General features: G+C 42.8%; 1 protein-coding gene across 1 annotated transcript in view; it reads right to left on the bottom strand.

Annotated features, from left to right (window-relative positions):
* LOC126210215 (general odorant-binding protein 72-like) overlaps nt 1-15,938 on the bottom strand; it is an 87,320-nt gene that overhangs the window by 28,657 nt on the left and 42,725 nt on the right. Inside the window, exons 3-4 of the mRNA XM_049939399.1 lie at nt 3,590-3,642; nt 3,327-3,362 (exon numbers count right to left, since the gene is read on the bottom strand). Coding sequence (XP_049795356.1) covers nt 3,327-3,362; nt 3,590-3,642 — 89 coding nt within the window. The remainder of the gene's footprint in view (nt 1-3,326; nt 3,363-3,589; nt 3,643-15,938) is intronic.

Here is a 15,938-nt window from a genome sequence, read left to right as displayed (position 1 = left end):
ACTCCCGGGGCCTTGTTTCGACTCAGGTCTTTCAGTGCTCTGTCAAACTCTTCACGCAGTATCTTATCTCCCATTTCATCTTCATCTACATCCTCTTCCATTTCCATAATATCGTCCTCAAGTACATCGCCCTTGTATAAACCCTCTATATACTCCTTCCACCTTTCTGCCTTCCCTTCTTTGCTTAGAACTGGGTTGCCATCTGAGCTCTTGATATTCATACAAGTGGTTCTCTTCTCTCCAAAGGTCTCTTTAATTTTCCTGTAGGCAGTATCTATCTTACCCCTAGTGAGACAAGCCTCTACATCCTTACATTTGTCCTCTAGCCATCCCTGCTTAGCCATTTTGCACTTTCTGTCGATCTCATTTTTTAGACGTTTGTATTCCCTTTTGCCTGCTTCATTTACTGCATTTTTATATTTTCTCCTTTCATCAATTAAATTCAATATTTCTTCTGTTACCCAAGGATTTCTATGAGCCCTCGTCTTTTTACCTACTTGATCCTCTGCTGCCTTCACTACTTCATCCCTCAGAGCTACCCATTCTTCTTCTACTGTATTTCTTTCCCCCATTCCTGTCAATTGTTCCCTTATGCTCTCCCTGAAACTCTCTACAAGCTCTGGTTCTTTCAGCTTATCCAGGTCCCATCTCCTTAAATTCCCACCTTTTTGCAGTTTTTTCAGTTTCAATCTGCAGTTCATAACCAATAGATTGTGGTCAGAATCCACATCTGCCCCTGGAAATGTCTTACAATTTAAAACCTGGTTCCTAAATCTCTGTCTTACCATTATATAATCTATCTGATACCTGTTAGTATCTCCAGGATTCTTCCAGGTATACAACCTTCTTTTATGATTCTTGAACCAAGTGTTAGCTATGATTAAGTTATGCTCTGTGCAAAATTCTACAAGGCGGCTTCCCCTTTCATTTCTTCCTCCCAATCCATATTCACCTACTATGTTTCCTTCTCTCCCTTTTCCTACTGACGAATTCCAGTCACCCATGACTATTAAATTTTCGTCTCCCTTCACTACCTGAATAATTTCTTTTATCTCGTCATACATTTCATCAATTTCTTCATCATCTGCAGAGCTAGTTGGCATATAAACTTGTACTACTGTAGTAGGCATGGGCTTTGTGTCTATCTTGGCCACAATAATGCGTTCACTATGCTGTTTGTAGTAGCTAACCCGCACTCCTATTTTTTTATTCATTATTAAACCTACTCCTGCATTACCCCTATTTGATTTTGTATTTATAACCCTGTATTCACCTGACCAAAAGTCTTGTTCCTCCTGCCACCAAACTTCACTAATTCCCACTATACCTAACTTTAACCTATCCATTCCCCTTTTTAAATTTTCTAACCTACCTACCCGATTAAGGGATCTGACATTCCACACTCCGATCCGTAGAACGCCAGTTTTCTTTCTCCTGATAACGACGTCCTCTTGAGTAGTCCCCGCCCGGAGATCCAAATGGGGGACTATTTTACCTCCGGAATATTTTACCCAAGAGGACGCCATCATCATTTAATCATACAGTAAAGCTGCATGTCCTCGGGAAAAATTACGGCTGTAGTTTCCCCTTGCTTTCAGCCGTTCGCAGTACCAGCACAGCAAGGCCGTTTTGGTTAATGTTACAAGGCCAGATCAGTCAATCATCCAGACTGTTGCCCCTGCAACTACTGAAAAGGCTGCTGCCCCTCTTCAGGAACCACATGTTTGTCTGGCCTCTCAACAGATACCCCTCCGTTGTGGTTGCACCTACGGTACGGCCATCTGTATCGCTGAGGCACGCAAGCCTCCCCACCAACGGCGAGGTCCATGGTTCATGGGGGAAGTTACAATCAGTATGTTACAATCAGTATGTTATACAAATTTCATTGTATGGCGCTGAGACATGCCATAATCACTCAAAAACTGATGGCTTTCCACTGAGCCACAGAAATATGTATACTGAAAATTACAAGTAGACAGAATAGAAAGCAGCATCAGGTGGTCACTAACCAATACTTTGTCAGACTGGATAAAACACTGACTGCAAGTGATAAGTGTGAAGAGACTAAATGAACACTGTATAAATAGTTTTCATGTTATTAAGCTAATTTGTTACAAGTATGTATAAATGTATAAGAATTATACATTAGGTATAACCGAATAAGTTGTTGCATTTTTTGACACTTGCCTCAGACATAGGATGATGGAGTCTTTGCTCTGTCTGACCATTCTGATTTATCTTTTCCATGTAATGGTTCCTTCAACAAGACCACTGCCAATCACCTGTTCTGTCCTCTCCTCATTAAACACATGTCTGTATGCTTCATTATTTCACGGGTGTGGTGTTGGATAAAGTTGTGGAAGCTGCACAATATTTCAATGAGACAGCTGCTTGTCATCTTCAGGTGCTTACTATAAGCACCTGAAGACGATGAGCAGCTGTCTCATCAAAATATTGCGCAGCTACCACAACATTATCCAATGTGACACTCGTGAACCAGTGAAGCAGTTACTATGTCAGGAAAGTCTTAAACAGCAAACATGTATCATGACTGTATACTTGTATGTCTGTACATATGATAGATATTTTCCTTTATTTAAGCTGACAGATTCTATATAATTTTTAAAAAGAGCCATGGACGAATGAATTAATAATACCAATACTAACATTAGCCTCCTTTCGCCAGTGACCCACCACTCCCACTGAACAACAATCTCAAATTTCAAAAAGATGCATTTTCAAGCTCTACATTCTTTGGGAGAAGACATTACTGAGACAGAATGCTTGAATCTTGTGACATCACATACCTGACAAGCAGTTTGGTTGTTTGCCTTTCATCTCAATAAGAATTGTGACATTAATATATTCTATCTTTTTAGATAATACTTTCCTCTACCACTGGCTTGAAACTCACATAATTATTCAAGGAATGGTCAGGAATATTCACACAACTGGGTTGGCCCACAAAATTCACAAACTTAGTCCATTTGAAAATCCGAGGGACCATCAGGGACAGTGCATCAAATGTCGGTTACATCCAGATCATTTGTGCAAGATGTTGTGACGGGAGTGTTGACCCCTATATTTGGTATGTTGTCAAGCCCATACCACATAAAATCACAATATTTATCAATACTTGTGGGGGCATAACATGCTAGTAGTGTGTGTGTGATGAACTCATTGTTTTATGACCTTCAGTATATGTTAAGTTGTCTCTTAATAAAGTGTGTTAGCTGTATTACTTGATTTTTATATTTACAGTCAAAATAAAGTAAATGCTGCTGGGAAGATAAAAATGAAGAAATTAAATACACAAATACACTTACCACCTGCATTGCACCCATGCAGCATTTCATGTAACACTGAAATAAAAAAGAAAATGGGATGTTACTTACATGTGTCCACATTATATTGGAAGTTTAACTATGTAGCTTATGAACAACAGAAAGAAACAGGCTGATGCGATCATCTCTCATGGCAAATTAAACTTATGACTGTGATTATCTTAATCAGCTTTCTTGACATGTGTACAGTATTTTAAGTAAAATATTTAGACAGATCAACAAAAATAGAAGAAATGAGAACTCACTTTTAGGTTTTGGTCATCTGGAAACTTCCCTTCTTGGATTCCTTCCACGAGTGCTGAAATACAGGAAGCACATGGCATAACTCATTTAGTGTTTACTGCAGTTACTAGAATTTTGTACATCAAGGATATACAATTTTATAGATATATTACTGCTGTCAGAAGGCACTTTTTGCTGATTAATGAGTGATAAATGAGCTAGAAAATCACAGTGACGTATTTACTGCAAAAAAAGAAAACTGAATAAATCAAATTTAAGGCACGCTTCCCCTCCTCTTTTTCTTTATTTTTCTTCAGCATGGTGTTGGGCTATCACAGAGAGAAAGACATAGAAATATAGTTGTATACCTTGCAGCCCTTATGATTCATTACCAGACAAATTAAGACAAGTTATCTGATCTGCAATTGCTGCATTATGCAGGGTATGTAGCTTTCAGTTCAAAATTTGTAATGCTATTTAACAAATGTTATTGGTTCCAGTGTGTGGGAATGCATGAAAAGTGTCAGTATTTATGGCGTGGAATTCTGGGATAGGCCTACTCATAAAATCATATGTGAAAATATGAGTCACTCAATTACCTACACATGCTTTGTGTCCTACAGACATCCATGGATGTGTGGCTAATTAACTACATTACCACAGAGGTGATGAAGGATTTCTGTGAATTACATTAATAACTAACTACAGTTAAAGAGGTCCAATTATTTTGATTCTCAAAGCAACTTAGAACACACTATTGAGATTTCAAACCCATTATTTTATATATCATAAAAGAAGTAGAAACATGTCTACTTTAAGGAAAGAGGCTCCAACTGTTTTAATTTTACTGTTGATGAACTACCATTCAACAGTTATGTGAGAAGACTGATTGTTGGTGGTGGATAAGAGTTATTATTCACTATGTTATGGAAGACTATTACCAATAATTTTAAACAAACTACAGATACTCAGATACATTGTAGGTGTACCTATTGTTTGCTGTTGACAATTTATCATTATGTCATTTTACATGATATCAAACATGAGAGCTTAAAACAGAGAGAGCAACCCCAAGCTGTGGCTGAGCCGTGTCTCCGCAATACTCTTTCTTCCAGGAGCGCTACTCCTGTGAGTTTCACAGAAGAACTTCTGTGAAGTTTGGAAAGCAGGAGAGTATTTACTGGCAGACATAAAGCAGAGAGGATGGGTCATGAGTCATGCTAAAGTAGCTCTGTTGGTAAGAGCACTTGCTGATAAAATTTGAAGTTCCTGGGTTTAATTTCTGGTCTGGCAAACAATTTTAATCCACTAGGAAGTTTAATGTCATTACACACTTCACTGTAGAGTGAAAATCCATTCTGGAAACATCCCTCAGGCTTTGGATAAGACACCCTCTTCAATATCCTTTCTTACAGGAGATTGATGTTTCACATCCCGTCAACAAAGAGGTCATTTGAGACAGAATACATGCTAGGAATAGGGAAAAGTGGATAAGGAAAGCAGCCATACCCTTTCAAAGGAACCATCCTGGCATGTGCCTTAAGCAATTTAGGTAAATCATGGAAAACCTAAATCAGTATGGCCGTACACAGGTTTGAACTGTCGTCCTCCTGAATGTGAGTCCAGTGAGTTAACAGGTTCACCACTGCACTACCCCACTCAGTTCAAGTTTCATAGGAGAGCTTCTGTGATGTTTTGAAGGAACGAGATGAGGTGCTAATGAAAGTAAAGTTGTGTGAGTTTTGGGTGATACCTAAAATGGTCTTATACATATATAAACAGAAAAAATGATACGACATTAAAATAATATAAGAGTTATTATCTTACAGAAAACATAATTATTTTTTTACAAAACAACTTATTTCAAAATTTAGTGACTGCCACTTAAAATTATTATGACTATAGTTAATGTTTCTGTAATTGTTTTGAAAGAAAACATAAAAATATTTTTAACATAAACAGTTTATAATATTTAAATTTCATTGGAAGTAAAAAATCAACACTTTCTAAATTGCTGTGCTGTGCATTGCTGTTGAGTTAACATATTGTGGTGTGAGTTAGTAATGATTATCTGCTTGAGTTAGTTGTTGTCTATAATGGCTATGTGAGTCTGTCCATTCTTGGAGAGAGAAAGAAGACATGTTAGTTCGTTAAAAGCTGTATAAATATGAAGTTGTGATGATAAGATTGAATAAAAATTGTATGAAGAAATCCGACTTTTCATTAGCATGTTAATATAAATTACTCAAGCAGAATCTAACTGGATCTTAACAATCAAACAAAAAATCGGAATCGTATCTGACATGACAAAGAGACTACAATGGACAACAAGTGAAGTTCAGTAAGTACCTCTATTATATTATTCAGTTAGATTAATACTTGAGAACACAAACCCAAACAAAATCATGTTTTTAAGGGGTTTAAGGTAATATCATACTTTATTTTTGTAAAATTCAGTAAGAAGTAATGATGGAGGAGATTCGAATAGGGAGTTAAAATGAATAGGTTAGAATGGTGGAGCAATTCATAAGCCACACATTTCTGTAGTCAAGTGGCACTTGAGATGGTGTGAAGAGTAATGCCAATGAAGAGTGGATTACTGGAAATGAGTGATTCATGCCATATTCTGTAGCAGTCCAATGGAAGAGTTTGGGTTTGGCAGATTCCTGGAGAACCTCCACTGCTGTCATATGCAGTGTCAACATTTAACTACGGAGGAGGTGGTGTTACAGTATGGGGATGTCTTTCATGGTCCCCTAAATGTGCTTAAGCAAATGCTAAATGTGGAAGGATACAAACATGTGTTACAGCACTGTGTACTGCATACAGCAAAGGAGCAGTCTGGAGATGTTGATTGTTTGTAGCAGCATGGCAATGAACCCTACCATAAATTAGCTTCTATGGGGCAATGGTTTGTGGACAATAATGTTCCTGAAATGGACTGACCTACCCAGAGTTCTGATCTGAGACCAGTCTAACACCTTTGGGATGATGTAACTCTTCAGGCTTTCCCGGCAATCTAATGACACCTTGGGTTGTCGGGTGTTCTGCCGGATATCAGCGTTGTACTTGCATGATATTTTGGTCACGTAGCTCATAACCTTCATCAGGTGCGACCTGAGACTGCTCCTCGAGTGGACCTGGTCCAGTATTTATGCCTATGGTCTTCCCCCCCCCCCCCCCCCCCCCGCCCCCACCAACGGCTGCAGGCGCTTCCTCTGTGGTCCGCGCCCATTCCCTGCGACCTGCTGGAGCATTGCTGCTCCGTTTTCCGTCCGCTGCGGTTCTAGGTGTTCCCTCTGCAGTCCGCGTCCACCAAACCCGCTCCTGGGGATTTCATCTACGGTCTGGGGTACCAAGCATTCCCCCTGCGGTCCGCGCCCGCTCACCATGACCTGTTGGAGCGTTGCCGATCCGTTTTTCGTCCGCTGCGGCTCTGGATGTTCCCTCTGCGGTCTGCGCCCACCAGTACCACTTCTGGGTGTTCCATCTTCGGTCTGGTGCGCCTGGCAGTCCGTCAGGGGCTCGTTTTCCATCTCCATGTCTCTGGTTCTTCTGTTTGTGTAGTGTTGCAGCTGGCCCTGTTGCTCCTTTAACATTTCCAGAGCCGTATCCCAGGCTCTGCTTAGCTGGTACCCTGTGTCACGGTTCATAAGATCGTCAGCCATTTTAATTTCTATCGATTCTCTTATAACACTGTCCCAAAATCTGGGTGTTTGTGCTAGAATCTTGGTATCCTCATACTTCATGGCATGATCTAGCTGTAGACAGTGTTCAGCAATGGCTGACTTAGTCACCTGTCTTAATCTAGTGTGCCTCTGATGTTCTTTGCACCTGATCTCCACAGTTCTTGTCGTCTGGCCAATGTAGGACATGCCACATTGACAAGGTATATTGTAAATCCCTGGTTATCGTAACCCCAGGTCGTCTTTGACACTCCCCAGCAGTCCCCCGATCTTATTGGATGGACAGAAAACACAATTGATATTGTGTTTACGGAGGATCCTACTGATTCTGGCAGAAATAGAGCCAGCATAGGGCAGATATGCCACCTTGTTCGTTTCATCTTGGTCTTCTTCAAGAACCTGTGGTATAGTGGCTGGTTGGAGTGCCCTCTCAATTTGTCTGTCCATGTATCCATTCTTGGAGAAAACTGTTTTGAGACGTTCTATCTCTATAGGTAGATTCTCTTTGTCTGACAGGGCACGTGCTCTGTGGACCAAAGTATTCAGAACCCCATTCTTCTGTGCAGGGTGGTGACAGCTGCTGGCCTGCAGATATAAATCAGTGTGTGTTGGTTTTCGGTACACACTGTGGCCAATTGATCCATCTGGTTTCCTCTGGACTAGTACATCCAGAAATGGCAGCTGGCCATTCTTCTCCAGTTCCATGGTGAACTTGATATTAGGGTGGCATGAGTTAAGATGTTCAAGAAACTCATTGAGCCTGTCCATCCCATGTGGCCAGATCACGAAGGTGTCATCCACATACCTAAAGAAGCATGTGGGTTTAAATGTGGCTGTCTCCAATGCCCTCTCCTCAGAACTCTCCATAAACATGTTGGCAACCACAGGGGACAGTGGGCTGCCCATAGCTACACCTTCAGTTTGCTCGTAATATTGGTTTCTGTACAGGAAATACGTGGATGTCAGTGTATGACTGAACAGGTCCAACAGAGCACCGTCAAATTTCTCTGCAATCAGTTCTAGTGAGTCCTTCAGTGGGACCCTGGTGAACAGCGATACCACATCAAAACTAACCATGATGTCCGAATCTGTGATGTGCAGTTGCTTGAGGCGTTGCAGGAAATCTTCTGAGTTGCGGATGTGGGCAAATGTATTCACATTTAAATCCACATGCTTCTTTAGGTATGTGGATGACACCTTCGTGATCTGGCCACATGGGATGGACAGGCTCAATGAGTTTCTTGAACATCTTAACTCATGCCACCCTAATATCAAGTTCACCATGGAACTGGAGAAGAATGGCCAGCTGCCATTTCTGGATGTACTAGTCCAGAGGAAACCAGATGGATCAATTGGCCACAGTGTGTACCGAAAACCAACACACACTGATTTATATCTGCAGGCCAGCAGCTGTCACCACCCTACACAGAAGAATGGGGTTCTGAATACTTTGGTGCACAGAGCACGTGCCCTGTCAGACCAAGAGAATCTACCTATAGAGATAGAACGTCTCAAAACAGTTTTCTCCAAGAATGGATACACGGACATACAAATTGAGAGGGCACTCCAACCAGCCACTATACCACAGGTTCTTGAAGAAGACCAAGATGAAACGAACAAGGTGGCATATCTGCCCTATGCTGGCTCTATTTCTGCCAGAATCAGTAGGATCCTCCGTAAACACAATATCAAGTGTTTTCTGTCCATCCAACAAGATCGGGGGACTGCTGGGGAGTGTCAAAGACGACCTGGGGTTACGAAAACCAGGGATTTACAATATACCTTGTCAATGTGGCATGTCCTACATTGGCCAGACGACAAGAACTGTGGAGATCAGGTGCAAAGAACATCAGAGGCACACTAGATTAAGACAGGTGACTAAGTCAGCCATTGCTGAACACTGTCTACAGCTAGATCATGCCATGAAGTATGAGGATACTAAGATTCTAGCACAAACACCCAGATTTTGGGACAGTGTTATAAGAGAATCGATAGAAATTAAAATGGCTGACGATCTTATGAACCGTGACACAGGGTACCAGCTAAGCAGAGCCTGGGATACGGCTCTGGAAATGTTAAAGGAGCAACAGGGCCAGCTGCAACACTACACAAACAGAAGAACCAGAGACATGGAGATGGAAAACGAGCCCCTGACGGACTGCCAGGCGCACCAGACCGAAGATGGAACACTCAGAAGTGGGACTGGTGGGCGCGGACCGCAGAGGGAACATCCAGAGCCGCAGCGGACGAAAAACGGATTGGCAACGCTCCAACAAGTCGTGGTGAGTGGGCGCGGACCGCAGGGGAAACGCTTGGTACCCCAGACCGTAGATGAAACCCCCAGGACCGGGTTTGGTGGACGCGGACCGCAGAGGGAACACCTAGAACCGGAAGGAAAATGGAGCAGCAACGCTCCAGCAGGTCGCAGGGAATGGGCGCGGACCACAGAGGAAGCGCCTGCAGCCGTTGGTGGGGGCGGGGGGGGGGGGGGGGAAAGACCATAGGCATAAATACTGGACCAGGTCCACTCGAGGAGCAGTCTCAGGTCGCACCTGATGAAGGTTACGAGCTACGTGACCAAAATATCGTGCAAGTACGACGCTGATATCCGGCAGAACACCCGACAACCCAAGATGTCACCTTTGGGACGAATAATTATATCTACATTGCTCCAGACCCTAGCATCCAACATTACTATCTTTTCTAGTTTTGGATCTTGATGAAGAATGAGCTTTCATTCCTCTAGAGGCATTCAGACACCTCACTGAAAGTGTCTCCAACAGAGAAAAAACAACCTTAAGGGCAAAAGGTGGACACACTTCATTTTAATACCCAGTGATACATGTCTAGATACCTTTGACCAGATAGTGTATAGTGCTGAAAGTGTTAAGATTTTGAGGTTCCTAAACTTTCCTCTGCAAGATTTCATTGGATGTATTTTTGCAGTAGACCTCACAACTTTGTTTTAGAGCTTAACCAGTCTCTCTACATGTGTGTTGGCAGCACTCATGGTATACAACAAGAATTCTACTTTGACAAAGTAATTCATATATTTACAGATGTATTTCAGAGTCCAATGAGCACAATACTTTTGCAAACAACTGTACTGCCATCATCAGGTGTGCTGACTCCTTAATGGTTCATACACTGTGTCTCTCTCTTCCCTCAGCTACGTGCTTTGGTTGCAAAATATTCCAGAAACTTACATTTAACATAAAACAACAAATTGAGAATCTGTACCAATTGGAAAGGCAAATTAAAAATATACCTCAGTGTCCAATCTTTTCACAAATTACCTGGATAGGTAGATTCAGGGTCTTCAAAAGTGCAGTTAGCTACATGGCAAGTAGCAGTGCTGGTTGTAAAGTTGGATGACAATTAGTAATGACTGTAAAAAGGCTTAGACTTAACAGTTGCATGTAAATACACACACCAAAAAAAGTTTTCCATCACCCCGGTTCCCAGAAATCCTGAAGATAGACGTTGATTGTGGATATTGTATCACAGACACAGTCCCTTTGACTGTTTAGAGATGTCATTAAACCCACCCAAAGATGTAAACAAACATGCATGAGCAGCACCTACTAGATGGATGGGGTCTGACAGCTGATCAGTTCGAGTCATTCCACCAGGAAGGAGGTACACAGCTCATGTTGTCTGTAGTTCAACCATGCCTAGATGGTCGATACTGTGGTCTGATCACATCTGCATTGCTACTTTGTGACAGGAAGGGCTCTCAACAAGGGAAATGTCCAGGCATCTCAGAGTGAAGCAATGTTGTTCAGACATGGAGGAGATACAGAGAGACAGGAACTGTCAATGACATGTCTCACTCAGGCTGCCCAAGGACTACTACTGCAGTGGATGACCGCTACCTACAGATTATGGCTTTGAAGAACCCTGACAGCAATGTCACCATGTTGAATAATGTTTATTTTGCAGCCACAGGACATCATGTCATGACTCAAACTGTGTGCAATAGGCTGCATGATGTGCAACTTCACTCCTGATGTCCATGGTGAGGTCCATCTTTGCAACCATGACACCATGCAGCACAGTACAGATGGGCCCAACAAAATGCTGAATGGACTGCTCAGCATTGGCATCACATTCTCTTCACCAATGACTGTTTCATATGCCTTCAACCAGACACTCGTCAGAGACGTGTTTGGAGGCAACCCGTTCAGACTGAATGCCTTAGACACACGGTCCAGTGAGTGAAGCAAGGTGGATGTTCCCTGCTGTTTTGGGTGGCATTATGTGGGGCTGACAAACACCGCTGTGGTCATGGAAGGCACTGTAATGGCTGTACAATACATGAATGCTATCCTCTGACTGACAGTGCAACAATATCAGCAGAATATTAGTGAGGCATTCATCTTCATTGATGACACTTCGTGCCCCCATTGTGCGCATCTTGTGAATGACTTCCTTCAGGATAATGACATCGGTTGACTAGAGTGGCCATCATGTTCTCCAGACATGAACCCTGTTGAACATGCCTGGGATAGATTGAAAAGGGCTGTTTATGGAGGACATGACCCACCAACAACTCTGAGGGATCTATGCCAAATCACCATTGAGGAGTCAGACAATCTTCACTGACAGAGCCTTGATGAACTTGTGGATAGTATGGCATGATGAATACATGCATGCATCAATGCAAGAGGACATGCTACTGGGTATTAGAGGTACTGGTGTGTACAGCAATCTGAGCTACCACCTCTGAAGGACTTGCTGTATGGTGGTATAACATGCAATGGGTGGTTTTCATGATCAGTAAAAAGGGTGGAAATGATGTTTATGTTGATCTCTATTCCAATTTTCTGTACAGGTTCCGGAACTCTCGGAACCAAGGTGATGCACAACTTTTTTTGATGTGCATATATTCTTTGAAAAATACTATTGCAGTCAGTTAAATGTTTAGCTACTGATAGCAGCTAATCAGTAGCTGTAGTTTAACTGAGGAGGCAGGAGCTTTTTTTCAAAATAGCAGCTTTCTTAGCAATGTAATGGATGAAATTTTGATGTAAAAGTATGAATTGCATTAAGCAATATAGTGGTAGTTTTCTGTTGAGACAGTACACAGGTAAAGTTTCTATGATTTTTTTGTGATATGTTAATGTATACTGAGCTGTACAGGCTCATACTGATTGCCTATCTCTGGAAGTTATTTATACTGGTTATCCAGCAACAAGTTTGGGAGTGTCCCCCAAGAGGGCACAGCCTGTCTGCTTGGAGAAAGCTTGAAGGTGCTTGCCATGATGGTTGGATTCAGTTGATTTTCAGCCTTGTACTGGAGTGGTTCGGAAGAGTCAACCCTGGCCAAGCACTTGTCGAACACACTAATGCAATACTGTACTACAATAGGAAGTAAGCATTTTTGTGTGTTCTGCGAGGCATACCTGTGGCTGCACAAATTTGTTTGCCTTCTTGTATCAGCAAGTTTAGGCAAGGATTGTTGCAGTTTTTTTTTGGCATCTTTGTGTGACAGTGCAAAGCTGAGAATTGGAATTTTCTGTCAGCTTCTTAGTTGCTTAAAGTTTTATGAGTTAAATTACTTATTTTTATGCTTAAAGACTTCTTTTAATTTATTCTACCTTATATTCTGAATTCTTGTAACTAATATTGTCAAGTCCCCACTCGTGGCTTTAAGATTGTTACTGTTTTTAAAATTCTTAGTTCTAGGGATCTGTGCTAGCGAATTATTCTGAGTTTAACGTAATTTTCTTTGTGACTTTCACAAAGTTCTTGAATCATTACATGGAATTAGTTGCCCTATTTAAACTGTAAATTACTATTTTATTCTTTTTATTAACCCGTTTTAAATTCAATTGTTTCTTTTTTTTGTGTAATTATCATACTGTTGAATTCTTTATTGCTGGTGTTTCTAGCTGTTTATATTTTGTTAGTAATTGAGGCTTAAGAATGACCAGAAAAATTGTTCTGGTTTTCACATAAATTTGGATGTTGTAGTATGGCCAGCAGCTGCAGGAACATAGATGGAAATTGTGTGGGGTGGCACCTCCAGTACTGGTGGTCAGAGCCGATTTCTTGCTGGATGTCTTTTTATTCTGAAGCGGCTCTTTCAGTACTTGTGTTTTATTTTTCATCATCCACGTTTTATTGTAAATTTTTAGAGGTTATTTGTGTCATTTGAGTGTTTAACTAAATCTCAGTAGACATTTTCAACCTCTATGTGAATGATGTTTATTTGGTCACTTGGCACTTCCAACTCCTTGCTCTCTTGTTTGACATCCCTGAAGATTCTCCTTCTTGATGGGACCTACAGAAGATGATGAATGGATGAATAAATGAATGAAATGAATGTGTTCTCTGGGACTCCACATGTCCTCAGTTGTGATGGTTGTGAGGTGTTTGCTTCCTCCTCTTAGTGAAACAAAGAATGTGTTTCATGCCTTATTCATTTTGTAGCCAAAGTCGGACCTGATCATCTGGTATCTTATTTAAATCTCAACAGCTCCTTCCACAGTTTAAGCATTTTTGTCAGAAATTTAGTATGGTTGGAATCCAGTTCACATAATTTGAACAGACAGTGCTTTATGATAACCAAATTGTTAGGCTGCAATAACCAGGCTGCCAAGCTGTGGTCACAGTAGGAATCTTCAACAACATGCACTGTCTACCCAAGTAGTGCCCATACTTTATTCAGTGGGCAGAAAGCAGTCTTTACATGGCATTTCATGGGAATGCATTTTATTAGCTTCTGCCAGTTGTTTTGATGCTGCAGTGTGAAGGGCTTGCTGAATCTGCCAGTCTGCATAGTCATTGTTAGAAAATACTGCCTTCAAGTGCTCCAGACCTCCGGTGAAACTACCTGTACATTAGTGTATGCAAGGCACAAGCAAAAACACTTTCCGTATCATGTTCGCCTGTGCTAGACAGTGGTAGCTATTTATGTGCAAGTACAGATTAGTGCGCACCTTCTTGCACTACAAGATAACCTGACTGACACAGAAATGTGTTCTCGCCTTGAGTGCCAGGTGAATCAAACCTGTTGTTCCAAAGGGGTAGCTGCCACAGTTGACTGTCACCTGTTGACCTGCACACTTCAATCATTCATTCTGCTGTCTCATTACTACATAGAATGACAAGTCAGTCTTCAAACACTGTAGACACAGGAGAAGTTCTTCATACAGCTTTATGTCAGAAGAGGCAAATGAGGAAGCAGAAATACACTCCTGGAAATGGAAAAAAGAACACATTGACACCGGTGTGTCAGACCCACCATACTTGCTCCGGACACTGCGAGAGGGCTGTACAAGCAATGATCACACGCACGGCACAGCGGACACACCAGGACCCGCGTTGTTGGCCGTCGAATGGCGCTAGCTGCACAGCATTTGTGCACCGCCGCCGTCAGTGTCAGCCAGTTTGCCGTGGCATACGGAGCTCCATCGCAGTCTTTAACACTGGTAGCATGCCGCGACAGCGTGGACGTGAACCGTATGTGCAGTTGACGGACTTTGAGCGAGGGCGTATAGTGGGCATGCGGGAGGCCGGGTGGACGTACCGCCGAATTGCTCAACACGTGGGGCGTGAGGTCTCCACAGTACATCGATGTTGTCGCCAGTGGTCGGCGGAAGGTGCACGTGCCCGTCGACCTGGGACCGGACCGCAGCGACGCACGGATGCACGCCAAGACCGTAGGATCCTACGCAGTGCCGTAGGGGACCGCACCGCCACTTCCCAGCAAATTAGGGACACTGTTGCTCCTGGGGTATCGGCGAGGACCATTCGCAACCGTCTCCATGAAGCTGGTCTACAGTCCCGCACACCGTTAGGCCATCTTCCGCTCACGCCCCAACATCGTGCAGCCCGCCTCCAGTGGTGTCGCGACAGGCGTGAATGGAGGGACGAATGGAGACGTGTCGTCTTCAGCGATGAGAGTCGCTTCTGCCTTTGTGCCAATGATGATCGTATGCGTGTTTGGCGCCGTGCAGGTGAACGCCACAATCAGGACTGCATACGACCGAGGCACACAGGGCCAACACCTGGCATCATGGTGTGGGGAGCGATCTCCTACACTGGCCGTACACCACTGGTGATCGTCATGGGGACACCGAGTAGTGCACGGTACATCCAAACCGTCATCGAACCCATCGTTCTACCATTCCTAGACCGGCAAGGGAACTTGCTGTTCCAACAGGACAATGCACGTCCGCATGTATCCCGTGCCACCCAACGTGCTCTAGACGGTGTAAGTCAACTACCCTGGCCAGCAAGATCTCCGGATCTGTCCCCCATTGAGCATGTTTGGGACTGGATGAAGCGTCGTCTCACGCGGTCTGCACGTCCAGCACGAACGCTGGTCCAACTGAGGCGCCAGGTGGAAATGGCATGGCAAGCCGTTCCACAGGACTACATCCAGCATCTCTACGATCGTCTCCATGGGAGAATAGCAGCCTGCATTGCTGCGAAAGGTGGATATACACTGTACTAGTGCCGACATTGTGCATGCTCTATTGCCTGTGTCTATGTGCCTTTGGTTCTGTCAGTGTGATCATGTGATGTATCTGATCCCAGGAATGTGTCAATAAAGTTTCCCCTTCCTGGGACAATGAATTCACGGTGTTCTTATTTCAATTTACAGGAGTGTATTATTAAAATTTGTGTTTGATAGGGTTGCAGGTACTGCTAGGGGAGGTTCAAGAACATTTTTCCA

The sequence above is a fragment of the Schistocerca nitens genome, chromosome 10 (genome assembly GCF_023898315.1).
Source record: "Schistocerca nitens isolate TAMUIC-IGC-003100 chromosome 10, iqSchNite1.1, whole genome shotgun sequence".
In the NCBI taxonomy this organism is placed as follows: domain Eukaryota; kingdom Metazoa; phylum Arthropoda; class Insecta; order Orthoptera; family Acrididae; genus Schistocerca; species Schistocerca nitens.
The sequence above is the reverse complement of the archived record's forward strand: the minus strand, read 5'-3'. Positions and strand labels throughout refer to the sequence as shown.